Raw genomic sequence first — 26,249 nt, forward strand, 5'->3', positions numbered from 1 at the left:
ATAGTCAACCATTAATGGTCAAAGTGCTTTGCATATGCACAATGAGTCATGCTGACTGGCGACATATCGCCTGTTGCACTTTCACGGCATTGAACGGCAGTTAGCATCGCTTGAATTATGGGCAAACAAAAGGACGCTCTGCGAAAAATGGACGGGACCTTCCGGACCTCGCACCGGCTCCTTCGCCAGGGCCTGGCGGAATGCCTCGGGACGCTAATCCTGGTGGTGAGTGGCAACAATGCGGCGTGGCGGGAGGTGTGTGAATTGGGGGAGTACGGTAAGCTATTTTCTAACAGTGGCGGGCCGTGCATTTCACACCTGGACAAATAATATAAAGAAACACTTACACAGTACTCAGTGTTGGACGACTTCGCTCCTCTTGAAAGGTCCATCTTGAAAATGGCTTCGCAAATGTATCTGTAAGTTCATCCACACTTTTCCCTCTTTTGGCCATTGTGGTTTAAAAAAAAAAGTAAGAATATATTTTAGATATTCCAACGGTCGCCAGTTGCGACTTCCGGGTGTGTTGATTCCGCATCGCGCAGCTCCCTCACGAGTGAGCATCCAATCACAAACCGCGTTCATCACCTTCAACGTAAGCCCAGCGAGAAGGCCTTACAGTCATCGAATCGTGATCTGATTGGCTATCGCAACTGTCTATCAACCGTAAACAGTCCTCACGCACTGAATAGACGCCCGCACGATTGCATCTAAAGACCCCGGATGAATGGTGAGCTCGTGGTATTGTGAAACCTGCCTGTCAACACGAGATAGCTGAGTTCTCATTGGATGAAAACTCTCACCTAAAAATACAACACTATGATATAATATGACACTACTGTGAAGAATATGATCATTTTTTTCTTGATTGTTTGGCCAGCGGAGAAGGCCTTGAGCGCCCACCATTAAAATATTGTACAGCTAACACTGTGGCTACCACAGAACCACTTAATAAATTAATCTAAGGCCTTGAGCGCCCACCATTAAAATATTGTACAGCTAACGCTGTGGCTACCACATAACTACTTAATAAATTAATCTAATAAACACAATTTGAGGTAGTTGCTTTTACTTTTATGACTACTTCGGACAAAAAAAAATATTTGAGTAAATCATTATATCTTTGTCAATCAAAAGGTAAAAAAATGTGTGTTTTCCCTTCTCTGCGCAGACTTTTTCTTGTGGTGGGGTGGCACAGTGGATACTGAGCGGCGGTACACACGGAACATTCCTCTCCGTCAACTTTGCGGTTGGAGGCGGCGCTGCGCTCGGCGTCCTTGTCAGCGGACCCGTCTCAGGTGAGAGCTCCCAAATCACTTTTGGAAGGTCCAAAGGGCTGACAAATGGGGCGGTTGAGCCGTTAGCAGTTAGCTGACCGGTTAAAAGTCAGCAAAATAAGTTTCTCATCTCTAATGCGTACCACTTTCGGCCGTTCAGGGATCTCTCGAAATTCTCTCCATGACTCCGCATTTCCATTCGTTTCAATTCACACGTTGTAAACATGTCTGTGCATTCATAAATTGTCAAGATGCATTTGTTACCAAAAATGTCCATTGATGTTAACATAATGCAAACATGTATCCTTTCATTTCCATGCATTGGATGCGTTTTGTAATTCAGACACAGAAAATGCAAATGTGTCACGCATATCGACATCTATGACGAACGTCTTTGGGGTTACATGACTTGGGCAAGCGCTGGTTTTCTACTTCCTGGCGTGGTTACCTGGTCCGTTACCATGGTTACGTGTGGCGCAGCAGCTGTTAAAGCAGCGGGCCATCAGGAAACGAGGCAGACATTAGCATCATCGTCACGTGGTCGTCATCACTCACTTTCCCGAGGCTTCCCCCCCCCCCGCGGTTGCAGTGAGTCATTATCATCGACGGCTCGACAGAGCACAAATATCAGCAAAGGGTAAACTGGCAGTTATGTGAAGTGCAGTATTTACCTCCTTGATGGAGGAAGCAATGGGGAGTTTGAAAGAGGTGTCACTTATCACTTTCATGGTGAAAATGAGACGGCGGGTAATTGAAAGGGACACGTTGGTTTGAGCGGTCCTTTCGTCAACACTACAAAAGGTTCGTTAGCATGCCGACATCCTTTAACGACTTGTTTTTCTTGCTAGCGGCCTCGCAATTAACACGACGGAATGTCTCGGTGTGGCATCCAATTTGGAACGCGTGAGGCAAGGAATGAGCGTTCCAACGCAACTCAGTAGTCAGAAGTTACCCTACTTGAAGGAGAACTCTAGCCAATTATTTTTTTTCCTCGCAATGTTATATGTGCAACTGCTTATTTAAACGCAGTATTCTGATTAATACTGCATTTGTGGACTAAGAAATTAAACAGATTGAAACATCTCAGGGCTCTGCCATTTTGTCCAATACCGCCCTCTGCTGTCTACTGATATGGATGTCAAAGTGTCCTCGGGCTCGCATCGCAAACGTCACCGTCATCTGTTCAGTGGTTTTGGGTACTTGGATTTCAAGACACCGGCATCACTTGCAAATGTTTTCTTCATCACACCACTAGGTGGCCACCTGAACCCTGCCGTGACCTTCGCATTGTGTTTACTTGGCCGGGAGCCTTGGAGGAAGATCCCATGGTACTTCTTCTTCCAGACATTGGGCGCCTTCCTGGCTGCTGTCATCATATATTGCCTCTATTTTGGTAATGAAAGAACATTTTTGATCCGTGACTCTCAGATTGGAAATTATCAACAACCAAGTATTTCAATCCACCAGATGCGATACAGGAGTTTGGCAACGGGGAGTTGCTCGTGGTTGGGAAGAATGCCACAGCTGGGATTTTTGCCACATATCCTTCCAAACATCTCTCAGTGCTCAATGGATTTTTGGACCAGGTGAGACGGCCTGTCCAAGAATACTTGAACCTCACATCTCAACTCAAACCCGACCTTTATGGATCAAAACCTTAACGCTAATACGAAACCGACTAATCGTAACCCAGCGCAAAGTTTTTACATGAACCTATTATCCTAACCTACACCGAGAACAAACCCTACTAACCCTAATTCCAAACCTTAACTATTGAAAATTGGCTGCGGTTTAGGTTATCGGAACCGCAGCACTGGTTACATGCGTCCTCGCCATCGTCGACCCGCACAACAATTCAGTCCCGGCTGGGCGGGAAGCGTTCCCCGTGGGCGTGATCGTGACAGTCATCGGCCTGAGCATGGGATTCAACGCCGGCTACGCCATGAACCCCGCCCGGGACCTGGGACCTCGCGTCTTCACCGCCATGGCGGGATGGGGCCTCGAGGTTTTCACGTGAGACGAGAACACAGTTCGACAGTGCCGCAGATGAAAAGTTGTGGAAGAATTATACAAAGAGTTATTGAAAATTCTACACGCGTCTGCTCAATGTGTGAAACAACGCCGTGCTGGAAAAAAAAAAGTGCTACTTCGTTGAAAACACTTTGTGCATTTTGAGCAATATTTATGTTAGCATAAAATGACACTTTGTTCCCTCTTACAGAGTGAACGCCTATTGGTCCGTCGTGCCCGTCACCGCCCCATTTGTGGGGGCCATAGTGGCGGTGATGATGTACCAGCTCATGGTCGGATGCCATCACAATAAAGACGGCCCACAGAGGAATCAAGACGGGCGGGAAGAAGAAAAATTCAAATTGTCCAATGTTTCGGCCACTGAAGACGCTTGAATTTTTAGTGGTGTCATCAATAACATTTTCTTCATATTTTTTCCCTTCTTCTGTAACAGCTAACTAGCTAGTATATATATATATATATATATATATATATATATATACAGAGAGCGAGAGAGATATATACACAGACGATGAATTTCTAAACACATGAAGGACATCGCAAATGACTTTTTACCATTATTTCGACAATTACTGTGTTGAGCAGCTAGCCATAAAATGTTTCACAGAAAATAAAAGAAATTTAATTTGCGAGTCGGCCTGGGTTTACAAATATTCGCAAACTATTAGCTAAACACGAGCATGTGTCAGTAGCATGCAAATTGTGACATTTGCCGCCTTACAAATTCTTTCCAAAATGTTCAGCGAGCAGCAGGTGGTCGTTGGTGAGCGTGACGCTTGATCTTTTATTTGACAAAGCGCAGAGGGCAACAAAAGGTCTCGATTGTTTGCTTAGAAAAATGCTGGAATGACACGAAAAGCCTCCTTCGGAGCAGCCGGTGACGAGAAGTGACATTTTTCAGCGTCTGGAGAAGAAGATCAGTCTGTCTGGGTGTTACAAAGGTTTAAACTTCAGAGAGTGATGTTTGACATTTGGACTTCCTCTCTGGTGTGACCTTTTCTGGTTGTATCGGGTGTCAATCGAAAGTGGTTTCTGACAAAAATGACAATAAAAGACGCATTTTGATGGGGAAAAAGAAGGATGAATTCCATTTCCATTCCTTTTCGAACGTGACGAGCTACACCGCCTTGTGAATTAATACACATCAGGCGCAATTGTATATGTACGTGAATATTTCATATTTAAAGAATGGAAAGAATGTGATGGAAATCCGCAAATCTTGAACTGAGACGACTTGATTATTGATCGTTTTAAAATTAACAGTCAGCAGTTAGAGTCTCAAAATGAATTGGCAATGAATATCAAACAATAAAAGTGTGTCAACACTTCCCCCATTCTTCATGAACAACCAGCTGACCAGCACACGTTAAAAAATGTCCCGCTCCTTCAGTAAAGTGATCACTAAAGAGAAATCTTGCCAAGAGGCTGGTGAACGATTAATTGTGACCGCCCCACTCACCTGTCATAAACTATGCACGTAATAATTAAGAAGTGGAGAAGCTTTTTGCTTTATAGGTTAAACGTCTTCAAAAAGCAAGATGATATGCTTGTATCCCAATTAATTTGTGGGTTTGTGTGCGTGTATATTTCCATGACACGAATGACTTGAAAATAACACAAAAAGGTGACGAAAATGTTATTTTCAAGTGGTCACACATCCTGTAAGCTTCAGTTTTGCAAAATACTTTGAGCAACAGCGCAACCAAGTGGTCAATCATTTGACTGCACTCACGATGTCATTAAGTCTTGCGTAGTGCGACATCGGGCCAGATGTTTTTACCCCTCTTTCCTCTTACAATGCTGTTAACACAGTCCCACGTTCACGCAACATGTGATAAAGAAACATTTTAATCCAAATTCACTTCTTACTTACGCTGTCAAACGGATTTCCGCGAATCAGTTTGCTGATTTTGCTCCAGGTGACGTTGGTTTGTTCCAGGTGGTAATTCGTTTAATTCAAAATCTCATCCACCAATAGTGGAGCATCTTTGGCGCGGGCTCTTCCCAAACACCAATAAGCGTCTTGTCTGGATTAACCAGCAAAAATGACCTCTTTTCCCCCTCAACCACCACAAAGCATATTGGATTACATATAATTACTAATTATGAAACATGTATGCTCTAATAGATAATAGTATATAACACAAAGGGAAACGAGCTTCACCAAATGATAATCTGTTGTTTGTGTAAAAATGTGGAAGACTCGGTGTACCAAGAGTATTATAACACTATTATAGATATGGTCCTCCAAACCCTTTCCCATCTTTGTCAGTTTCGAACCCGCCCAAAAACAGGAAATTCAGAAACAGGACTGCGACGTCATTGTAACGTTATGCTGATTGGACAACCGTTTCCTCGCACGTTCTAGCCAATCACTGATCTGTAAAATTGTGTATAAGTACATTGCGTCGCAGCAGGCTGCGTACTGAAAAATTCAACTCTTCAGTTTGTAATTAAAAAAAAAAACGACACAAAAAACAGTCAGCTATGTCTGGGCGTGGAAAATCCGGAAAGGCCAGAGCGAAGGCGAAGACTAGATCCTCCCGTGCCGGTCTACAGTTCCCAGTCGGCCGTGTCCACAGACTGCTCCGCAAAGGCAACTATGCCCAGCGCGTCGGTGCAGGCTCCCCCGTCTACTTGGCGGCCGTGCTCGAGTACCTGACTGCCGAGATCCTGGAGTTGGCCGGTAACGCTGCCCGCGACAACAAGAAGACCAGAATCATCCCACGTCATCTGCAGCTGGCTGTCCGCAACGATGAGGAGCTCAACAAACTTCTGGGCGGAGTGACCATCGCTCAGGGCGGCGTGTTGCCAAACATCCAGGCTGTTCTTCTGCCCAAGAAGACCGAAAAAGCCGCCAAGTCCAAGTAGAGATGTTTGACAGTTTCTTCACCCCACAAAGGCTCTTTTAAGAGCCACACAATTTACTCAAAGAGCATTTTTTCATTTCTCAAATACTTAATACTTACAATATTCCGACAGTTGTACAGATGATGCAGATATTCGTTGCACCATTTATTAAGTGTCCAGTAGAAGTATATAAAATGCAACTTTGTGTGTGCAATTTTAGAGACGGTCAGCTTTCAAGCGCAACAGTGTGACGTAATCACCTTCAAAGGCGCGCGGATAAAACGTTAATATACATAATCCAGTTTCATTTCACTACCAACTCTAAAAATCTATGTTTATGTAATAGATTTGGAAGACAAAAAATCTTCCTTCAGTTGGGAGTTGAATGAAACTCCTCCCTGCAAGGTTGCATCAGCTGTTTTCTTGATTATGATTGCCCGCCCTCATAATTGAGTACAACAAGTCCGGAAGAGTTTATGGAGGCCCTGAAAGTTTTGATTTGGTTGCGTATCTATATGTCAAATCGAAAGTCCAGAAAAATGTCAAAGGTGGGCATATAGATAACTTTGAGGTAGAGCAGGGTTGACCCTTGAGTGTTGGCCTGGATATGTTAGCCAAAAACCCTTTGATTCAAAATATCAATTTTGATAGCAGTATAAATGGAACAATTGTGGAACATCCACATAGGTTGTTGGTGTCTGCCTATATTACTGTTATAAAAAAAATAAACAGACAGAAATTAACACTAATTGCATATCTGAAATTTTATTAACCTGCTTCTATCTTAAACCATTCAAAATTTAAGGGGGCTGGATAGGAAACAGCAATATGAAACCTATCTATTTTCTGATTGAAAATGATATTAAAATCGTTGGCCTCTTTATTTGTAACAAGGATTGCACTGAAAGGGATAAACTCTTTGTGAACATGGTCTGGGGAACAACAAGAAAGGCCATGAAAAGTGAAGGAAGAAATTACATTTTTGAATGAATTCATTGGCCAGATTACTACAAACACTATATGTCAATTTGTGTTTTGGAGACATTATAGGTGTATTTTAAAGAATTACATTTATACGTTAGAAAAAAATGGAGTGTACGACGTGTCCTCGTGACGGTTAAAGCCGCACGCCCTTTTGTCTTAAAGGCACCCGGAAGAGACACGTCAGCCAATCAAAGAGTGGCGCTGGCACACTAAGATTTGCATGAAACGGATATAAACACATCGGCTTCTACCACCAGCAGCAATTCACTGCTTACCCACGGAAATATGCCTGAACCACTAAAGTCAGCGCCCAAGAAGGGCTCTAAGAAAGCCGTAACCAAGACCGCCACCAAGACCGGCAGGAAGAAGAAGAGGACCAGGAAGCAAAGTTATGCCATCTACGTGTATAAGGTGCTGAAGCAGGTGCACCCCGACACCGGCATTTCATCCAAGGCCATGAGCATCATGAACTCGTTCGTCAACGACATATTCGAGCGCATCGCCTCTGAGGCATCTCGCCTGGCTCACTACAACAAGCGCTCCACCATCACGTCCAGGGAGATCCAGACCGCCGTCCGTCTCCTCTTGCCCGGCGAGCTGGCTAAGCACGCTGTTTCTGAGGGCACCAAGGCCGTAACTAAGTACACCAGTTCCAAGTAAACTTCTTCAGCGTCCACGCACCCAAACGGCTCTTTTAAGAGCCACTAACTGTCTCGAAGAGTAAAATCCATCCTAGTTTATGAAGAAATTGTCTTATTTATTTTAAAAAGAAGCTTTTGTTCAAAATGAATGTATGAGTATAAATTGAAACTATCATCTGGAGGGAATAGACGTTAAACGACTGTAAAGAGTCACTTTTCATACACTGGAGAAGTAATAAATTAGAATAAAAATCCCATATGAACTCCGACCCGAGTCTCGAGCCTGCGTGCGTGTGAGAGATCGGAATGTAGCCCATAACGGTCGAGTAGCATTAGTTCGTTTGCAAGCGAAATACTAATTAAAGCTAAAACCTCGCTTTCCCATCGTCATGTTCCTTGCTAAACACTTCGTGTGGGTGTAGTGTCGGGGGAACCAAAGTAATTTATTAAACTTTGGCAATGACAGTTACATTTTTTTGTACCAGTATAGTTACTGAATCTGGTGACGCGTTAACAATTTACACATTTAATGAAAAAAATCGTGTGGAAATTCGGCTTACCTGCTCATGTAGTGGGCAAGCTACCAAGTGAAGCAATCGTGACGACCAAACTTCACTTCCTGTGAACGTGACATAGCAAAGTGGAGCTGGTTGTCCATTTGATCTCTTGAAGCCTTCGTAAATAATTACTCGGTCAGCACATTTGCGACAATCAATCACAGTCATGGTTTCATCAAATAAAAGGCGAAGCATATACGAAAAACACGCTTATTTTAGTGAAAAAAACTAAACAGGTCAGTTATCAATTACGTACTCCACCAGTATTTCGGAACCAGTGAAACTGTTTGGGTTACAGAAATCACAAATACTGGCGGGCTCAACCATTGCTTACAAATCAGGTTCAATGGAGAGAAATATTTGAGAAATGAAAAAATGCTCTTTGAGTAAATTGTGTGGCTCTTAAAAGAGCCTTTGTGGGGTGAAGAAACTATCAAACATCTCTACTTGGACTTGGCGGCTTTTTCGGTCTTTTTGGGCAGAAGAACAGCCTGAATGTTTGGCAAAACGCCGCCCTGAGCGATGGTCACTCCGCCCAGAAGTTTGTTGAGCTCCTCATCGTTGCGGACGGCCAACTGCAGATGACGTGGGATGATTCTGGTCTTCTTGTTGTCGCGGGCAGCGTTGCCGGCCAACTCCAGGATCTCGGCAGTCAGGTACTCGAACGGCCGCCAAGTAGACGGGGGAGCCTGCACCGACGCGCTGGGCGTAGTTGCCTTTGCGGAGCAGTCTGTGGACACGGCCGACTGGGAACTGTAGACCGGCACGGGAGGATCGACTCTTAGCCTTCGCTCTGGTTTTTCCGGATTTTCCACGCCCAGACATACTTAATGATTATTAACTATTAATCTAAGACTTAAATTTGAAAACACTTTGGCTGCTGCGGAGAAATATATTTATACACAATCTTGCTGCTCAGCGATTGGCTAAAAGGTGCGGGAAAACTGTTGTCCAATCAGCATAAGGCTACAATGACGCTGATCCGCCTTCCTTTTCTGTATTCAGCCACCTCTATCTGCCGCTCTTATGTTAAACAATTAAAATATAAATTCCAGTGTTGAGTTTTTTGGGGTATGACAGACCGTGATTTAGAAACTGCAATTATAACTATGTCAAACACTAGGAACCAAGAAAGAATTAAAAGAGGAGGGAGATGCAAGAGCAACCCTTAGAATGTTAAATTCGAACCCACTCCAAGAAGAAAGAAAAGCCAGAGAACAACAATTGGCTTAGTTTGCACTGGAGTGATTAAAACTTTTGCAGTGAACGTATAGCACTTTTGAGTAATTAAAAAATAAATTGTTCATCGTGATAGCAGACTTTGTTTCGCCATTATCACACCGTAAGAATTTAATATTCAGATGGCACAATTTGTTAACTAGTAGACAAGTGACAGGAAGTTACTATTTAGTTGCAAATGTGGTGGCTCTTAAAAGAGCCGTTGTGGTTTATGAGTAGAAGCTTTTAAGCTCTCTCTCCACGAATGCGGCGAGCCAGCTGGATGTCTTTGGGCATGATGGTGACCCTCTTGGCGTGGATGGCGCACAAGTTGGTGTCCTCGAACAGGCCAACCAAATAAGCCTCGCTCGACTCTTGCAGGGCCATGACGGCCGAGCTCTGGAAGCGAAGATCGGTCTTAAAATCCTGCGCGATCTCCCTGACCAGGCGCTGGAAGGGGAGCTTGCGGATAAGCAGCTCGGTGGACTTCTGGTAGCGACGGATCTCGCGGAGGGCCACGGTTCCAGGCCTGTAACGGTGAGGCTTCTTGACGCCGCCGGTGGCCGGGGCGCTCTTGCGGGCAGCCTTGGTCGCCAACTGCTTCCTGGGGGCTTTGCCTCCGGTGGACTTACGAGCTGTCTGTTTGGTTCTTGCCATTTCGACAAACGCCTGATACACAAGTGTGTGGTAAGACAAAAATGAGCCGGTGTGCGGTTTTTATACAACTAAGGCAGCGCTGATTGGTGCGTTTGGGGAGTGCCCGCGCCAAACCTGCTTGACTATTGGACGAAAGGATTTTGAAGGCAACCAATCACCACTTACAACGGTGCACTGTCTCTTGGCGCGAACTGATCCGCGGAAAACCGTTCCGACAGTTTGATGCACATTTTTAATGATAGATTTCCTATATTAAGTGAAGGTTTTAGATGACATTGTGTTGCAACGATGTAATGAGGAGATTGCTCGTAAATATTTAACGGTTTGTCTAGACATCATTGCTCAAAATGCCCATGAGATCTATATAAGAACATTAGTTCATTGCTTTATTTGAACATGATGCATTTACATAAAATATAAATATAAAATAACCTAACATTGATTGCTTTAGTTGTACACAATATTAACAGAAATGCTCAATATAAAATAACCTAAACCTCTACCACAGACGTTCTGAGTCGATTCTTGGCCCGTAAGAACCCAAATATTAACCTCAACCATTTCAGTGCGCCCTCTGCTAAGGACTTGTGGTACTGCAACCCTCGCTTGTGGAGCACATATTGTGACGTGACATGTTCTGCTCTAAGTGAGTAAGGTCCTCGCTAATACAAAATGTTCAGGGAAAGTAATAAGTAGGTTTACTTGCTTGCGGCGGTAGACAAACGATCTTTTACAATCTAATGCTGACTTTTCTGCCATCCTGTGGCAATACAAAACACAGCAAGCTTTCGGCGAGCTTTTTATATGGGCGCCTTTTCGATGGATCATTATTTCACAGAGGTTTTTTCAATCACCATTGGCATTTCCTCGAGGCAGTCACAACAGCAGGAATAACTTTTGGATAGATGTGGGTGGCTCTTAAAAGAGCCGTTGGATTGTGGAATTATCGAAGCAGTTTACTTGGAACTGGTGTACTTGGTGACGGCCTTGGTGCCCTCAGACACAGCGTGCTTAGCCAGCTCACCGGGCAAGAGGAGACGCACGGCAGTCTGGATCTCCCTGGACGTGATGGTGGAGCGCTTGTTGTAGTGAGTCAGACGGGAAGCCTCGGAAGCAATGCGCTCGAAGATGTCGTTGACGAACGAGTTCATGATGCTCATGGCCTTGGACGAGATGCCGGTGTCGGGGTGCACTTGTTTCAGCACCTTGTACACGTAGATGGCATAGCTTTGCTTCCTGGTCCTCTTCTTCTTCCTGCCGGTCTTGGTGGCGGACTTGGTGACGGCTTTTTTGGAGCCCTTCTTGGGCGCTGACTTAAGCGGTTCAGGCATAATTCGAAGGGAGACGAATCACAAATCGAATGAAGTGGGTTTCGAAGAGCCAGTGAGCTTATATGCGCCTCATGCAGATATTGCTGCGCCAGCGCCACGCTTTCATTGGCTGGACTTCTCACTTGAGAAGAGTCACTCCACACTCTCGAGTGTGTTTCATTATGGCGCGTGTCTACAACCATCAGAATGACACTTTCTGGGTGACGTATAAACGTATTTCTTTAAAATAGTTTTCAAAACACACTCCCTTAGATTGTTTAGACTCAACGTGTTAAACTTATTTTCCCCTTAAAACCACTTTGTTGCAATCTTTTGATTTCTTACACCGTTTAATTTAAAAAATCTATGGGGAACGTGGAGTGTTTTTTTTGAATGCGTAGCGCATTCAAAGTAACATCTACCTTATCCAATTTTTCCTCATTGTTTGCTGCGCGTGCCGTCAGGGAAGGTAGTATTCGTTATCAAGACTCGGAAAGCATTAACACGTGTAATTTAATGTCAAAGAAGCAGTAATAGACTTTTCTTGACTCAGTCATGTTACACACGAAAGCTTACAACTTCAACGGCAAAACACGCCAAAATTTAAACCAAACCGCACAAAATTCTCAAGAATTTGTCTCTCAATGAAACAGAACTACATTGTCTTAATAATCACTATTAACACGCTCATGTGCCTCTTTATTCATCTGTTCATATGTTATGCATCATTTTTCACTCGTGATACTGCAAAGTGTATAATTAGCATTCGTGCTATTGAGAATGAAAACTCTTAAAGGAAGGAGTGTGTGGCCCTTAAAAGGGCCGTTGTTGTTCTGTGGCGAAGTCGACATTCGAATTTAACCGCCGAAGCCGTACAGGGTACGTCCTTGCCTCTTGAGCGCGTACACCACATCCATTGCGGTGACGGTCTTCCTCTTTGCGTGCTCGGTGTAGGTGACAGCGTCACGGATGACGTTCTCAAGGAAAACCTTGAGCACGCCGCGAGTCTCCTCGTAGATCAGACCTGAGATACGCTTGACACCACCACGGCGAGCCAAACGGCGGATGGCGGGTTTGGTGATGCCCTGGATGTTGTCGCGAAGAACTTTGCGGTGACGCTTGGCGCCTCCTTTTCCGAGCCCTTTGCCTCCCTTGCCTCTGCCAGACATGTTTGTAGCACTCAGTAGTAGATTGAAACAATGAAGTAACGCCTCGCCAGTGGGCAGGCGATCTTATCACAAGACAGCGGACCTGAAAGAGAACAGCTGATGCAATCATGCGGGGAGGAGCTTCACTCAGCACAATGCCAAACGCCAAGAGAGAATTTTGTCTTTCAAATAAAATCGATGCCATAAAATGTTCTTGTTGGCAACCACATCAACAAATATTGCGCGGATATGACTTATACTAGAATTAACTTTCAAGATTATTATAAACCTGTGTTGTTATTAAAAATTAAATACAAATTTACATGAATCCGTTTCATACACACATTTACTGTGCACAAAATATAATTTAACCTATAACATTTATGCAGCTACTACATTGAAGACTCATTATATACACTGCAAAATATAAATGGAGCACTTGGTATGATTCCACAATGACTATTATAACATGGATCATTTTACCACACCTTGTTATTATCTGAATGTGCATGCAAAATGCATTAAATACTTTATTTGTTTTATAATTCTATATTTTATATTGATTTTAGTTGTGATTCAGAAATGCTTCTCAAAATGTGAACTCGATATAAGTTTACTTTATGGATAATCGTGCAATGGACAGCATTGGCTTTAAGAACAAGATGCCATCCACTTCAATGGAGGAAGGAAATTCGGACTTGTTTTCTCTTTCTGAAATATGGGTGTGGCTCTTAAAAGAGCCTTTTTGGGGTGCAGAATCTGTCAAAACTCTCTACTTGGATTTGGCGGCTTTTTCGGTCTTCTTGGGCAGAAGAACAGCCTGGATGTTTGGCAACACGCCGCCCTGAGCTATGGTCACTCCGCCCAGAAGTTTGTTGAGCTCCTCATCGTTGCGGACGGCCAACTGCAGATGACGTGGGATGATTCTGGTCTTCTTGTTGTCGCGGGCAGCGTTACCGGCCAACTCCAGGATCTCAGCAGTCAAGTACTCTAGTACGGCCGCCAGGTAGACGGGGGCGCCTGCACCGACGCGCTGGGCGTAGTTGCCTTTGCGGAGCAGTCTGTGGACACGACCGACTGGAAACTGCAGACCCGCACGGGACGATCGACTCTTAGCCTTCGCTCTGGTCTTTCCGGATTTTCCACGCCCAGACATGATTTCGTTTTTATTTGAAGATTATTTTTTGATTGCGCTTGAGTTACCGCGTCGCAGTGTATTTATAAGCAACCGTGCCACTCTGTGATTGGCCACATGATGCGGGAAAACGGTTGTCCAATCAGCAACGAGCTACGAACTTCCTGTTTCGATGGCAACTTGTTTTGACAAGTATTTGCTGTCGTGATTCTGGAGGGTGTGCCGCGCCTTCCTAACTAATAATGACAAATGTATAAATGGAATAAGTTCTCAGTAACTCTTTCTTCCCCCTCTATTTTTATGTCAGAAAATGTTACTGAATCCAATAAGAGACGGAAATACTTTCTTCAAAAAAGAGATCTTTAGATGACACTATTAGTTAAAAATAATACTTTATATATATATATGTGTTATTCAGTCACAGAATTTCAAACGTGAATAGGAAATTAATGGGTGCAGTGCGCTCCCTGTCCATATTTTTTTTTCTTTGGCACCAAGCAAATACTTATGTTGAATTAACAGTGGTGGACAGAAGGTGGCGGTAATGTACAATAGTCACTCAAGTTAGATCAATTTAATGAAAAAATAACCTTCAAATATTTTTTTTAATAAAAAAAATAATAAAAAACTATAATTGTTCCCTTTATTTCAAACAACGGTCAACCTTGAAGTAAAAAAAAAATACAAATTTGAAAACAACTGTAAATGTGTTTGATGTGTGTGTATTTTATATAATAAAATTAAACTTGTATTGTCCACTGTTTGTCAAACATTTTTATTTCTCCTGAAATATGGTCACAATACTTTTAACTTTTCAAAGCATTAGTATGCACTAACTATGTACATGTACTGCAAGTACATTCTACGAGCCAACTGCAAGCCAACATGTCAAAATGATTAGTTGGACCACAGGTCGCCATTGAGCAACTTACTCAAAATATTATATATCCAAACCATTCTATGTTGCGGGCCACGTCCAATTTCCAAAATTGCGACTTAAACCACATGTTATGACAGTTTGAAGATGAATAAGTTTTTAATAAATCAAACAGGTCACTTAGATGGACAACATATACGACTAAAAAAGTGTTTTGAAAAAAAAATATCAAGAAGTATTTCTTAAGAGAAAAAAGTTGCATGTTACTTTATAGAAGACAATTGCATATTTTCTGAGAACAAAAAAGAAAGAATCACATTTTTCGAGGATAAAAATAAAAAACAAAAATTGAGAGAGAAACTTACTTTTAAAACAGATGGCTCAATTTAACCCGCAACATAGCAATCAGCTAAAAACACAAAAGAATTAGCAAAGGGAAGGTCAAAGTGCTTCATTGGAGTCAACAAGTCAAATCCGAATAGTACAATATAACATGAACATAGTTTGTAAAAAAACGTTTGTTTCTCAATACATGGGCACTTGTCTAGTGACATCACAGGTGACAAATTCTTGCCACCTCCCCTCTAACTAACCCACTAAGGCATTTTGGGCTCCACGCAGTCGAGACGACAACAAAAAGCCTTTGCGACACGTTTACAATTTGAGTTGGACTAATCTTGCCTTCTGTGCTGAAAACCAGGCACACTCATTAGCAGGATTAGCATTTTACGTCATAGGGGTCCACAATTTATTAAGCCGGTCCCCTCAGTGCTCTTCATACAAGTAAACAAATAAATGTGGCAAAGAAAGCGGCAACTCTAAAACTGTCTAATAGAAAAGATAAATCTCTCTTGACACGTTCTTTATAGAATATACGTAGACGTCGTTTCAACGCACTTTGCATTGAGGAACTGGGCAATTAGAAAAGTTGCTGGAGCAGATTGGCAGCTCGGAAGGGTTCTGCTGGATGTCAATCACGCCGAGCAGTGTTAGGCTCACACTGAAAAGGACACAAAAAAAAAGACGACTACAGCAAATTGGAATTCGTATACTTTAAAAAAAAAAATTCTAAAAAAATTAAAGTTCAGTAGTAAAGTTTAGTTTTTTTGTTGAGAAAATAGTTGTATTTGATGAAAAGTTTTTGTCAGAGAAAAAGAGAATTCTTGGGGTAAAAATTCTTAGTCGCACGTATTTCCCCCAAATATTTTTTTTAAACTTTTGGGAAAACATGACTGCTTTCCAGGATTTTTCAACACTACCCCCGGAAAGTATAACTATTTTTATTGAAAAAAAAAACTTGAAAAGATAAGATTAAATATCTATATTTTTTAACTTCAAAGGCAATAAAAAAAAAAACAATCTTGGAAATTCTTTTTCAAAGAAAAACTTTTTTAAAGTAAATGTTGAACTTTGAGGTGCGGAAAGTATTTCTAAGTTTGGTTTCTCTTAATTGAACAAAAGTAATAATATTATAACACTTTTTTTTTTAATTTTTCAGGATCAGAAGTTGCGTTTTTTTTTTAAATCCTCTTCAGTGTGGCCTGAACACAACTTGGTATGAGATGTAACGTAAGAGAAGATCAGAACAAGATGGGTTTGCCGGCGGTCTTCTCCTGCACGTAGGAGGTGAAGCGCTTCAGGAACTTGGGATACTCGCGCTTCGCCACTGCTCGCAGAACAGAAGCCGGAGCCCAGCCGCCGGGATTCACTGCACAAAACACAAACATTCTTCAAATTGGCAACAAAGTTGTAGGTTTTTTTTCCCCCTTAATTAAAGTTGTAGTATTACAAAAAGAAAGTTTTATGTTCTGAGGAAAAGGATACAAAATGCAGGGAAAAACTTTTTTTTCCCCACAAAGGAAAAAAAAAATGTGAATCTTACGGGAAAATTTTTTTTTCCAGAAAAAAATTGAAAATAATGTTTCGTCAAGAAGTAATATTTGTTACAAAAAATATTCAATAAATAAAGTTACATTTAAAAAAGACGGACATTTTGAAAAAAGTAAGATGTTTTTTTCAAGAAAAACTCTCTTTAAGAAGTTGTATTTTACATGAAAAAAAACTCCAAAAATAGTTAAGTTGTACTTTTCAAGAAACAAAAAGACAATTCATAATGCTGATGATGGCTGAAGACATCCTAAAACAGTATTCAGCACAAGCTGTATGTTGTGACCCACCATTAGCCACGTATGTGATTTTACACAGCACATTGTCTCTGCTGATCTCTTTGTCTCCCTCTGGTGGACTGACCAGGGTCTGGCAGATCATGGCGATGTTGATCTTAGCACGCACGCAGCGGTTGCTCGGCTAAAAAAAAAAAAAAGACAAATAACGCAGGTTTAGTACATGTGTGACAAAAAAAGGAAGCCACGCCCCTTTGGTGCCTTGCTGCACACCTGCGCGTCGTGGTGGTCCACAGAAAAGTTGCACACCAGCCACGTGTCGGGATCGCTCTCGTTGCTGGCCACCATCTTGCGCATGGCTGACAGGTACAGAACGTCACGCTGGGAGGCCGGCCACACCCTCTGGAAGTGCACATTATTTACTCACTTTCAGTGTAGCCATTTAATTGGACCATTTCAAAAAAATCATCACCAATTATTGTATTTCTCGCAATGAGGCAAGGCATTTACATTTCAAGCAAACGCCGCACCCACTGGTTAATTGAAGCGCGGTCGTACCTTGTGCGTCTGATAGACGATGACAGCGTTCTCCGACAGCGTCTCCACAATGTTGAAGTTCTCGATGGTGGCTGCAGGGAAAGTAGAGAGTGAGGTCACAACGAGACAAACTTAAGTGTTCCCGCAGGCCCGCTGCGAAATCGGACGTACTCTCCCAGTCGTTGCGGTATGCCGTGTCCCAGAAGTAGTGGCACACCTCGTGTCCCGTCACGCCCTTCACCGAGTGCGTGGCCTTGAGCGGGTCCAGCACAATGCCGTTCTCCTCCACCTCCCTTCTGTACACCTGCACGCATTGAAACAAAAAAAATCCAGTCAGGATCAGTGTCTAAACCACCGTCCAAACAAATAATGCATGACAGGAGGTTAGGCTGTCAAGAGAAAATAAAAGCCAAATTCTGAAATGATAGAAGCTTCTCCAATGAAGCAAAAATGCATCTTGAGAAAAGAAGCCTGTCGGCACTGAATTGGAAAAAAAAAAATCGAAATAGGATCGAGAAAAAAAATCTGAAAAAGAATTCATTTGATTTGATTTTCATTTAACATATAAATAGATTACAGAAGTTAATTTAGTCAAAATTAAAAGATTTAAAAAGGGGAAAAAAATGATCGGTAAGATATCACACCGAACAGGTTTTCTACGTTTATTATTTATTTCCGGGGCTGGGGGGATGATTTGACAAACATTGCAACATACTTTCATCTCTCCTTCCTCCACGACCAGCTGCCAGTTAGCATCACCGCCGACGTCCTGGAGCGAGTAGGTCATGTGACTTTGCACCATCTCTTCCACCTGTGCGTGAGAAAGCCAACGTTATTTCACACTCGCGGCGTTGAGACGTGCACGAGGGACGAATAGAGAGACCGACACATAACCTGCTCAGATAATCGGTGAGAGCCCGAGCTGGAGAAGATGTCTGCTGGTGGAAGTGGACTTGATCTCTGGATTCTGCTCTTCTCCGTCTGACACTGGAACACACAAAAATGGCATATAGGTAACTATGCGGGTGAGATTACAGAACACCCCACAAAAAAGTAAGACCGCGATAGACATAACCTATTTAATAAATAATGTTTTTCGAAAATTTTAGATCACTTCTTTTTATACATACATACACATGCATACATATACACACAACTAAATTAATAATAATGATAATAAAAAATAGTAATAATAATAATAATAATAAAATAATAAAAACAATAGTAATGCGTTTGTCCTGGCCCTTGTGTGGGAATGAGTCAATATTTTTCCCTGAACTAGCTCCAGTATATTTATTTGTGTTACCTGTTCAATTTTGTCCTGACGGTCGAGAGCGGCTTCAACCGCATCGAAGAACTCCTCCTCATTGATGAGGCTGTTTGGACCCTCCTGGTATTGACGGGACGACGCGTTGACAATTGAGCTCGTTATTAAATCTAAATGAAATAAAAATGGACGACTCGTCGGAAGATTTTGGAAGTCACCTCGTAATCGGGACCTCCAAAGTGGGATTTCTTTTTCAGCTCGTTGAGGGCCGACTTATAGCTCTCCTCGATTCTTCTTCTCTTTTCCATCTCCTGCGGCCACGTTTGCACAGTTAAACACATCAAAACTTTCAACAATCATTCATATTAGCCTTTAACGTGTGAAAAAAAAAATAAATCCGTTTGATAATAAAATATGCCTAAAAGGCAATTAAATGAGGTCGCTGAGTGTTGGCACTTGTCAATATTGTAAATTGACAAACGTGTTCAGTGTTGCACACCTTGTCCAGCCTCTTCTGCCAGCTGTCCTCTCTCTTGACCATCAGGTCGATGCAGTGCGACAAGGTGGCCAGGATGCCGGCGGTGGTGGCTTTGAACGTGATGGCCTCGCCTTTGAAGTCGATGCCGTTCACCCCCTTGGGATTGGAACACTGGAACACTGCGCGACCACAACAAGCCAACCGTCAGTTTAGCGCGTGGGAGAGACATAATACGACTTATCAGCCGGACGTACGTTTATCTTTGGTGCTGCTGTTGTTGTGAAGAAACTCTCCATCGTTTCGGGTGCTGGGAAAATCGTCCTCATCATCCTCCACGACTGAAACAAAAACAGGCTGTCAGCTCACATGCACACCGACTGACACGAGTACACGGGCGCACACAAAAGGGTCTGAGGCCGTCAGACTGACGTGGCGATGACAATGGTGGAGTTTCATCTTGAGAACGGAGCGAGGGCGAGAGGGAGCGGGGATGGGAACAAAAGGCGGAGCGAGCGCAGGCGGCCTAACGGGACTGTTTGCACAGATACACGCAATCTAAACTGACCATCACCGGTAATGCGTCTTTTTTTTTTTTTTTAGGTCACCTCTAAGCAGGGCACAATATGATTGGCATGCAGACATCGCTAATGTTTATGTTAATATTAAGAGGCCAGCGGGTACTAGTTAGCCCCAAGGACAACATGAGTAGCCCATGGGTCTGTTCTAAAAATAGCTCACCAGTGATGAGACACTGTGAATTACTTAGAATAATTAAAACTGAAAAACAATGTAAATGTATTTATCAAAGGGAATTTATTCATTTTAACCGAACACAGTACATATTTTAACCTGTACCAAATATTCAATATGTTGTGTAAAAATAAAATGGGTTGTGTTTAATGGAAAAAATGCTGTTTGTATTTCACCAAATGGTTGAAAAAAAAAAGGTAATTTTAGAGCAGTAATTTTTGTTCATGTTTATCATGTGGTCAGAATCGAACTAATATAAGCCCATGTCTGGAATTTCAGAGTGAAATTATTCATTTGTGTTCGAATTTCCTAATTGTATTGTAATTTATATTACACCATATATAAAACCCCCCACAAATAAGTTAATTGTAACTATAACACCGTGTGTTCGACTGCCTTCGATTGCTAACTTTTGAGGACGTAGGCTTACTCTTGTCTCGCTGCAGTTCGTCTTTGGACACGCCGTCGGCACAGCTGTCAAAGTATCTCTGCAGCGTGTCCACTTGCCGGCACAGGATGTCTCGGAAGGTCTCCATTTCTGCCAGCTTCTCCCTCAGGCTGTGACCCTTCTAGAAACAAGGCAGAACAAATTTGACACAGAAAAGCAAGGTGACACGTTAAACAACAACAGACGACAGCTTTCTTAAAGACAGACTGTTTATTTATTTTTTTTGGTTGGCTTCTTCCAACTCCGGAAGTGACCATTTGTCTCGCTCGATCCCTAAACTGTAAATAAACATCCCACTATCCATTAATTGCATGAATACATCTTACGTTACAGCTCGCGTCGGCATTAATTGCGTGTTCAGTTGATACGATGACGTATCTAAAGGAGGACGAGTTCAAATGTCACCTTGAAAGAGGAAGTGGAGGTGGCCGAGTAGCCGCTGGTGGCCGAAGTGAGCGACAGCATGGAGCCGTGTCGGCGCAGGCTGGACTCGGAACTGTAGCCGGGATCGGCCTGGTGAAGAGAAGACACGGCCATCAAAGAGAGAAAAAGTGAATTTGAAGACTAAAAGCCCACCTACAATAATAATAATATTGTGTATACATATATATATGTATATATTGTAACCATGGCAACACATGTTACACCCTTCTTTTTAGAGACACTCCCATGTTGCACCACCAGGGAGCAGCACATACACAGCTCGCCCCCCCCCCCTAGATAACAAAGGTAACTATAGGTCAATGACCAGGAGTTAACTCTGCTGGTAGATTTCAGTCTTTAGAGGTAAGCACACGCACGCGCCCATTAATCAGCTCAGACGTGATGAGTTGATGTGCGCGCGGCCGCCCCACGCGCTCCCAAGCTGTTTTGTGTGCAACGGAGGACATAATCAAATGCGGGGAAGCAGCTTGTCGAGCAGAACTGATTGTTGTGTTACTTTATCTCCTTATAGCACAGTGGCGCTAATATTCTGCATCAGGCGGAATCCCAACAATTACATCATCGAGCTTGTGTTGTGTTGCCAGGGCGACTCGATGGTGGTCTGGAGAGCACTTTGGGGGTTGGGGAAGTTTTTAAGTGGTGACTCACTGGGTGGAATGACAGCTAAAATGTGTGTGTTTAGTGGATGTGCACGAGGGTGAGTCATGTCCACGTGACGCTTTCCGAGCCTGGTCAGGAGATGGGGGGGGGGAGGCTTTCCCAAAACTAAACTCAACCAATTCATTAAGCCGCCATCGTTTTTTCTGTACGTGCATTTAAAATTGTATTGCATTTTCTCCTCAGGAATTTTGGCATATACAAGACAAATTCTCAGCACACTTTGGAGAGCGTATGAGAAGTCACAAAGTGTTGTGACATCCAAACGGGAAGTCATAACGACTTCCTAGTGGCTAGTTGTTGTCAACCATTTTGACTCTTTGGTGCTATACACGCACAAACACAGATCCTTAAACGCACCAGTGGTGAAGGGATGAAAATCATACCCTGGTCACCTCCCTTGTCTCTCTGACACGCTGATTGAAACACAAACGCATGCGCGCGCACGCACACACGCACACACACACACACACACCCTGTGCAGCTCGATGGAGTCGATCCAGAGGCGCCTGTGTTCGGGGTCCTGGGCCCTCATGTACCACACGCTGTCGTTGACGCTGATGTCCAGCCTGCACTCGTCAAACTCATGAGGCTGCGAAAACAAAATGAAACGATTGCTGTGATGTTTGCCTGGCTCGTGATTGCCATGGGCTGCTAAAGAACACATGCGCAGGAATGAGAGGAAAAGCTGAATAAACACACGTGCTTTGACGTGACGGCGTGTGCGTAACAGCTGCATAGGCTGCTCTTTCTGTGTATGAGTTTAAGTCACTGCATGTATTATTGATCCAAATGTCCAAATCTTCGGGATTGAAAATGAATTATTTTTTTTAAATCTACCAATTCAACAATTAATCGACAAAATAATTGACCGATTATTCTATCATTAACATAATCGTTTGCCACCATAATTTGAAGCCCTGACCCAGAATACAAAAACTCAGATAAAAGCCGCTATTTGTTGTACAGTCAGCATCGTTTCTATCAGTTTTCATTTAGAAAGAGGAAGTGTGACTCAACACTGAAAGCACGTGTTGGCGGTGAAAGCGAGAAGGAAGACAATATGTAACAACGGAGAACATGTGATCATTTATCCTCTTTCATGACGACGGAACTTGCGTAAGAGGAAGTCACGGGTTGCATTTCCTGCCTGTGGCAACTTTCTATCCAGCTTCCATATTGACACCCCCCTGTGACAGATGACTCGTACGTTTAATTGAGAAACACCCCACAAGTGTTGTTGAAGTGTTGCTATCACCGCTCAGGCATATTTGCGTTGGGATGAGGCCTGGCAAAAAAAAAAAAAAAAAGCGAGTGTACGACGTGTAAGTTAATATTTACATTGGCCGGGAAGGGTTGAAGCTGCGCAAATACACTTAATTGCAACAAAATGGTTGTCGAGTGCCTGGGAACAACTCCGTATTTTGTCTGTACAGGGCAACGGCAACAAACGCGGAGAAAAGTCATCGATAAATCGTTGAGAGGCCTAAGTGACTGGAGGAGGAGAGCCGTTGTACAAAAGAGACATTCTCTACTGAGGACATCTGGTGATAAAGGCAGCATGTTGGCCAGGGGCGGACCACGGGGCACATATTTGGACCACGTGTACCTGCGGAACAACGGGCTAAAGTTTCTCCGCTGATTGATTTGGTGGATGCTCGACAGCTGAGTCACATTTTTTGACACATGATCGATCTGTGCTCATAAGAAAGATATTTTCGGAGATGAATAAGGGTGACTTTTGAAATTGACCAAGTTTTCCAAAGAAATTACAGTAACTAGGTTTTTTTGAAGACTTTGGCTCCACTAACCTAAAAGACAATCATATGAAGTGTTGCGTATTAAGCACTGCCTTCATGATTGAAAATGTTTTTCTTGTCATTCACCTTTTTTCCAGACACTCTGGGCTCTGCTTCGGCAAGTAAAAACGGTCGCAATGTCGCAACACTCTCAAGCATCTGGCACGCGGTGCACAGTCGCCCATTTGCAACAATTTGCCTAACGTGTGTTGACTAAAGAATGTAGCAGACGAACAATGCAAAATATTTACCTTTAAACATATAACATGAGGCAAACTTGTCAACCATGTGAGTGAAGAAAAACAAAATAAAAATCCATTTAAAGTTATGTCAGGGCAAGTTCCTCCGAGTGAACAAATCTTTAATAAGGAATTTTAATCTGTGAAACACTCACCGTGATAATGGCCTTGCTGAGGCATAACGAGCCGCGGCAGCCGTACTCTGTCTCATCCTGCGACTTGTAGTAGCTGAGCGTGTTGTTCTTCAGCACCACCCAGCGGTCCTGCCACCCGTGGATGTAGTTGGTCCACTGCGGAGAGCAAGAGAACCCGTCAGGAATCCAGCACACATTGACTCGACAAGATTTTCAACAAATTTCTGCCTTGAGATACGAGCGGCCCAACTTACAAGTTTCTCAAGATACGAGCCGTTGTTTGGCGCACGCTGAGGCGAATTTCACTCTATTACACTGATTTCTCTGCACATTTCTTTTTTTTTTTTTTTTACTTATTATCACTTGTGGCTCTATGACGTCTGGCGGCTTTGGAATTAAAAAAAAAAAAAAATCAAATACATCATTTTGCGGCAGATACTAATGTAAAAACGGTGAGTAGTATTTTATTTTAGTTTTACTAAAGATCGGTTAATTTTTGCATGGAACATTCTAAGTTATGCAAAATGTTACCATATAGTAATCATAGGGCTAATGAAGGATTTTGTTACTGTTTTTTTATTACCAGATGTAAAGCCAACTGGAAGAGGCATGTCTAAGTGTGAGACTGCTGCAGCCTCTTTACTCCTCCACTCCCAGCTGAGGCCTCAGTGACGCACGGTGGACTTTGTCCGTGCCAGGTGAGCTCCTCTCCATGTGGGATGTGCACATAATCTCGCAATGTGCGTGGTTAGCAGGTCAGCGCACAAACTGTTTGAAGACCGGCGGCGACATTGGACGCACATTAGCTCACCAATAAAAGCCATCGGTTCGCGCAAATGTTGCGCGTATACAACTGCTGATTCAGTTGCCTTTGAACGGAGGCCCGGGGGAAGGGGAAGCAGGGCGTTTATTGACTACACTGCATCGAGGTGCTTATTTGATGAAAGGCATTTAACAGAGGGAAGGTCTTTATTTGTCTACGGGTTAGGGCCGCGCCATTCTGCAAAAACATGCTATGTGCGAAATCGGTGTTGAATATTTCGATATCGGTATTACTGCAATATTTGAATAGAAGAACAAATGGAAGACGAAAAAGAAATGGAAGATGAAGAAAAAGAATGGTTTGAGAGAAGCAGTGTGTGTATTTCCGAACGCAACCGACAAAGGGACTGGGACCTTGGGTGTGAGTCCGAACTCCACTGTTCTTGGATTTTGTCACATAAGCCGCTAATACCAAATCTTGCATTGTCGCAAACCACGTTTACGTTTACGTCAAGGGCTTGCTTGATTTAACTCGATGTACATTTGCGACCACAGTACCATGTATGGTTTTATTAATTTTGAGTTGACATGATCATGGGTTTGGTAGTTTTACATGCTCATGGAGCAGGCGTGGATAAAGGTCCATCCCATACATAATAAAACTGGTGCTTCAGTCGTAAACTCTTCACCTCTATGTGGCATTTTTAAAACCGCTGAACAGCAACAATTAAATCTGAAAACCATTCATAAGGCTTTTTAATGATTCCCACATGCTGACACGGTAAAGATAAATCATGAGTCAAAGTTGTCAACAATGTATGAGGGGATCAACTGCTAGCCCATTTCTTGAGATATTCTCCAATAGAATAGGATGGGAGGTGTTTATGGAGATTAGGTCTTTATTTTTTTAATCTAGTTCTCATGGTGGTTTTCTGTGGTATTGTTGCACTTTATTTTCTACGTTACTGTTACCCAAGTAATGAAGTTTCTTGCTGTTTTTGTGTTCCTAAACAACACAACTAAAGTAGCTCTTAATCAATCACGTGTTGTCAACAACCCCGTTATAAATAAAGATGGCGACGTTTTAAATCCAACCTTGGAGGAAATGATAGCATTTGATCACTAAAACGAAGGAGACTCACCTTGCTGAGCACTCCGCTGAATACGCCGACGCCCACCAAGTTCCCCGTGTCCTCTCTGGGCTCAGAATCCTCCTCGGAACCGGACGAGTTCCAGCTCTGGTTGTCCGACATGTCGGTGGTTCGTATTAGCGCGCTTGGGTGAGCTACGAACACTAATTCTGGACGTGAATTTGGGGCAAGAGCTCACCGAATCATGTCGGGGGAAAAAAGGACAAAATGCCGTCTGGTAATAATAAAAAATAAAGAAAAAGAAAAGGAAAAAAAAACGGGCCTTGGTAGACGAACGTAAATCCTTCCGTGTGTTTCAGACGATGTATTTAATTACCGCCTGTCCACTATTCGCGATATCTTGTCCTGACGTCTCGCCTTTCGCGTCCTTCTTCCTCTTCTCCAACGTGTGCGCGTGTGCGTGTGTGTGGCCAGAGTGGGGCGCTGGCTGTCGTGACGTCATCGAAGCTCTTCCTGAAATGGGGAAGTAGGCCCCGCCCTCTTTGTGTTGATGCCACTGAAAATAGAAGAGGGAGACCGATTTAGCAGCCAAACACGCTGCATGGAAATCCCCGAACTCATATTGACCAATGTCAAGTGATAGGAAATGACAAAAAAAAAAAATCTTTATATTTGACTGTATCATCAACGCACGGACCATAATTATAGGCAGACCTGCAGCAATGTCTATGGAGGATGCTGTGTGCCAATAATGTAATAAAATCATAATGTCTGGATTCAAAATAATTTATTAAGTCATCCATAAAGAATTATGAGTTTGTTAGTATAAACGATT

General features: G+C 43.0%; 9 protein-coding genes and 1 pseudogene across 10 annotated transcripts in view; 3 read left to right on the forward strand and 7 right to left on the reverse strand.

Moving 5' to 3' along the window:
• The window catches only part of LOC148318904 (netrin receptor UNC5D-like), a 99,020-nt gene extending 98,446 nt beyond the window's left edge, over positions 1–574 (reverse strand). The window contains exon 1 of the mRNA XM_088281476.1: positions 348–574. The gene's annotated coding sequence lies outside the window, so the exon portion shown is untranslated. The remainder of the gene's footprint in view (positions 1–347) is intronic.
• LOC148318905 (aquaporin-3-like) lies at positions 1–4,338 on the forward strand. The gene is made up of 6 exons (XM_088281484.1): positions 1–225; positions 1,172–1,298; positions 2,533–2,670; positions 2,745–2,863; positions 3,073–3,290; positions 3,499–4,338. Exons 1-6 carry the CDS (start codon positions 118–120, stop codon positions 3,680–3,682), a joined length of 894 nt encoding a protein of 297 aa, XP_088137610.1. The 5' UTR covers positions 1–117; the 3' UTR covers positions 3,683–4,338.
• Positions 4,339–5,755: 1,417 nt separating this feature from the next.
• On the forward strand, positions 5,756–6,374 carry LOC148318906 (histone H2A-like). The gene has a single exon (XM_088281492.1). The coding sequence runs from the start codon at positions 5,796–5,798 to the stop codon at positions 6,177–6,179; it is 384 nt and encodes a 127-aa protein (XP_088137618.1). The 5' UTR covers positions 5,756–5,795; the 3' UTR covers positions 6,180–6,374.
• Positions 6,375–7,424: 1,050 nt separating this feature from the next.
• On the forward strand, positions 7,425–7,956 carry LOC148318907 (histone H2B 1/2-like). Its single transcript, XM_088281384.1, has one exon. It carries the CDS (start codon positions 7,428–7,430, stop codon positions 7,800–7,802), a length of 375 nt encoding a protein of 124 aa, XP_088137510.1. The 5' UTR covers positions 7,425–7,427; the 3' UTR covers positions 7,803–7,956.
• Positions 7,957–8,783: 827 nt separating this feature from the next.
• LOC148318908 (histone H2A-like) lies at positions 8,784–9,255 on the reverse strand (annotated as a pseudogene).
• Positions 9,256–9,804: 549 nt separating this feature from the next.
• LOC148318909 (histone H3-like) lies at positions 9,805–10,219 on the reverse strand. The gene has a single exon (XM_088282260.1). It carries the CDS (start codon positions 10,213–10,215, stop codon positions 9,805–9,807), a length of 411 nt encoding a protein of 136 aa, XP_088138386.1. The 5' UTR covers positions 10,216–10,219.
• A 350-nt stretch (positions 10,220–10,569) lies between these two features.
• LOC148318910 (histone H2B 1/2-like) lies at positions 10,570–11,560 on the reverse strand. The gene has a single exon (XM_088282262.1). It carries the CDS (start codon positions 11,544–11,546, stop codon positions 11,172–11,174), a length of 375 nt encoding a protein of 124 aa, XP_088138388.1. The 5' UTR covers positions 11,547–11,560; the 3' UTR covers positions 10,570–11,171.
• A 596-nt stretch (positions 11,561–12,156) lies between these two features.
• LOC148318911 (histone H4) lies at positions 12,157–12,800 on the reverse strand. The gene has a single exon (XM_088282263.1). It carries the CDS (start codon positions 12,692–12,694, stop codon positions 12,383–12,385), a length of 312 nt encoding a protein of 103 aa, XP_088138389.1. The 5' UTR covers positions 12,695–12,800; the 3' UTR covers positions 12,157–12,382.
• A 629-nt stretch (positions 12,801–13,429) lies between these two features.
• Positions 13,430–13,832, reverse strand: LOC148318912 (histone H2A-like). Its single transcript, XM_088282261.1, has one exon. The coding sequence runs from the start codon at positions 13,827–13,829 to the stop codon at positions 13,446–13,448; it is 384 nt and encodes a 127-aa protein (XP_088138387.1). The 5' UTR covers positions 13,830–13,832; the 3' UTR covers positions 13,430–13,445.
• Positions 13,833–14,567: 735 nt separating this feature from the next.
• Positions 14,568–25,913, reverse strand: LOC148318913 (ceramide transfer protein-like). Of its 2 annotated transcripts, none has more exons than XM_088281662.1 (16): positions 25,466–25,913; positions 23,583–23,717; positions 21,865–21,981; positions 20,694–20,801; positions 20,271–20,406; positions 19,345–19,428; positions 19,112–19,269; positions 18,831–18,923; positions 18,652–18,735; positions 18,240–18,332; positions 18,061–18,156; positions 17,517–17,649; positions 17,367–17,437; positions 17,082–17,210; positions 16,863–16,992; positions 14,568–16,393 (listed from the first exon to the last, which is right to left on the reverse strand). In XM_088281662.1, the coding sequence occupies exons 1-16, from the start codon at positions 25,574–25,576 to the stop codon at positions 16,266–16,268; spliced, it is 1,806 nt and encodes a 601-aa protein (XP_088137788.1). In that variant the 5' UTR covers positions 25,577–25,913; the 3' UTR covers positions 14,568–16,265. The 2 variants fall into 2 exon arrangements, with proteins under 2 accessions (XP_088137788.1, XP_088137787.1); XM_088281661.1 differs by having other exon boundaries at positions 20,271–20,409; positions 25,466–25,912.
• Between the last annotated feature and the right edge of the window lie 336 nt (positions 25,914–26,249).

Source organism: Idiotropiscis lumnitzeri, chromosome 18, assembly GCF_059441095.1.
Source record: "Idiotropiscis lumnitzeri isolate Australia: NSW breed Sydney's pygmy pipehorse chromosome 18, RoL_Ilum_1.0, whole genome shotgun sequence".
Classification (NCBI taxonomy): Eukaryota; Metazoa; Chordata; class Actinopteri; order Syngnathiformes; family Syngnathidae; genus Idiotropiscis; species Idiotropiscis lumnitzeri.

Excerpts from the sequence above, each read along its gene's own strand:
- LOC148318909 (XM_088282260.1), bottom strand. The coding sequence starts at position 10,215 with ATGGCAAGAACCAAACAGACAGCTCGTAAGTCCACCGGAGGCAAAGCC.
- LOC148318912 (XM_088282261.1), bottom strand. The coding sequence starts at position 13,829 with ATGTCTGGGCGTGGAAAATCCGGAAAGACCAGAGCGAAGGCTAAGAGT.
- LOC148318906 (XM_088281492.1), top strand. The coding sequence starts at position 5,796 with ATGTCTGGGCGTGGAAAATCCGGAAAGGCCAGAGCGAAGGCGAAGACT.
- LOC148318913 (XM_088281661.1), bottom strand. The coding sequence starts at position 25,576 with ATGTCGGACAACCAGAGCTGGAACTCGTCCGGTTCCGAGGAGGATTCT. Across the intron at positions 20,410-20,693 it reads CCTCCACTTCCTCTTTCAAG|AAGGGTCACAGCCTGAGGGA; the intron begins GTGACATTTGAA and ends CCTTGTTTCTAG. Across the intron at positions 17,650-18,060 it reads TGGAGGAAGGAGAGATGAAA|GTGTACAGAAGGGAGGTGGA; the intron begins GTATGTTGCAAT and ends CAATGCGTGCAG.
- LOC148318911 (XM_088282263.1), bottom strand. The coding sequence starts at position 12,694 with ATGTCTGGCAGAGGCAAGGGAGGCAAAGGGCTCGGAAAAGGAGGCGCC.
- LOC148318910 (XM_088282262.1), bottom strand. The coding sequence starts at position 11,546 with ATGCCTGAACCGCTTAAGTCAGCGCCCAAGAAGGGCTCCAAAAAAGCC.
- LOC148318907 (XM_088281384.1), top strand. The coding sequence starts at position 7,428 with ATGCCTGAACCACTAAAGTCAGCGCCCAAGAAGGGCTCTAAGAAAGCC.
- LOC148318905 (XM_088281484.1), top strand. The coding sequence starts at position 118 with ATGGGCAAACAAAAGGACGCTCTGCGAAAAATGGACGGGACCTTCCGG. Across the intron at positions 226-1,171 it reads TCGGGACGCTAATCCTGGTG|ACTTTTTCTTGTGGTGGGGT; the intron begins GTGAGTGGCAAC and ends TTCTCTGCGCAG. Across the intron at positions 1,299-2,532 it reads TGTCAGCGGACCCGTCTCAG|GTGGCCACCTGAACCCTGCC; the intron begins GTGAGAGCTCCC and ends TCACACCACTAG.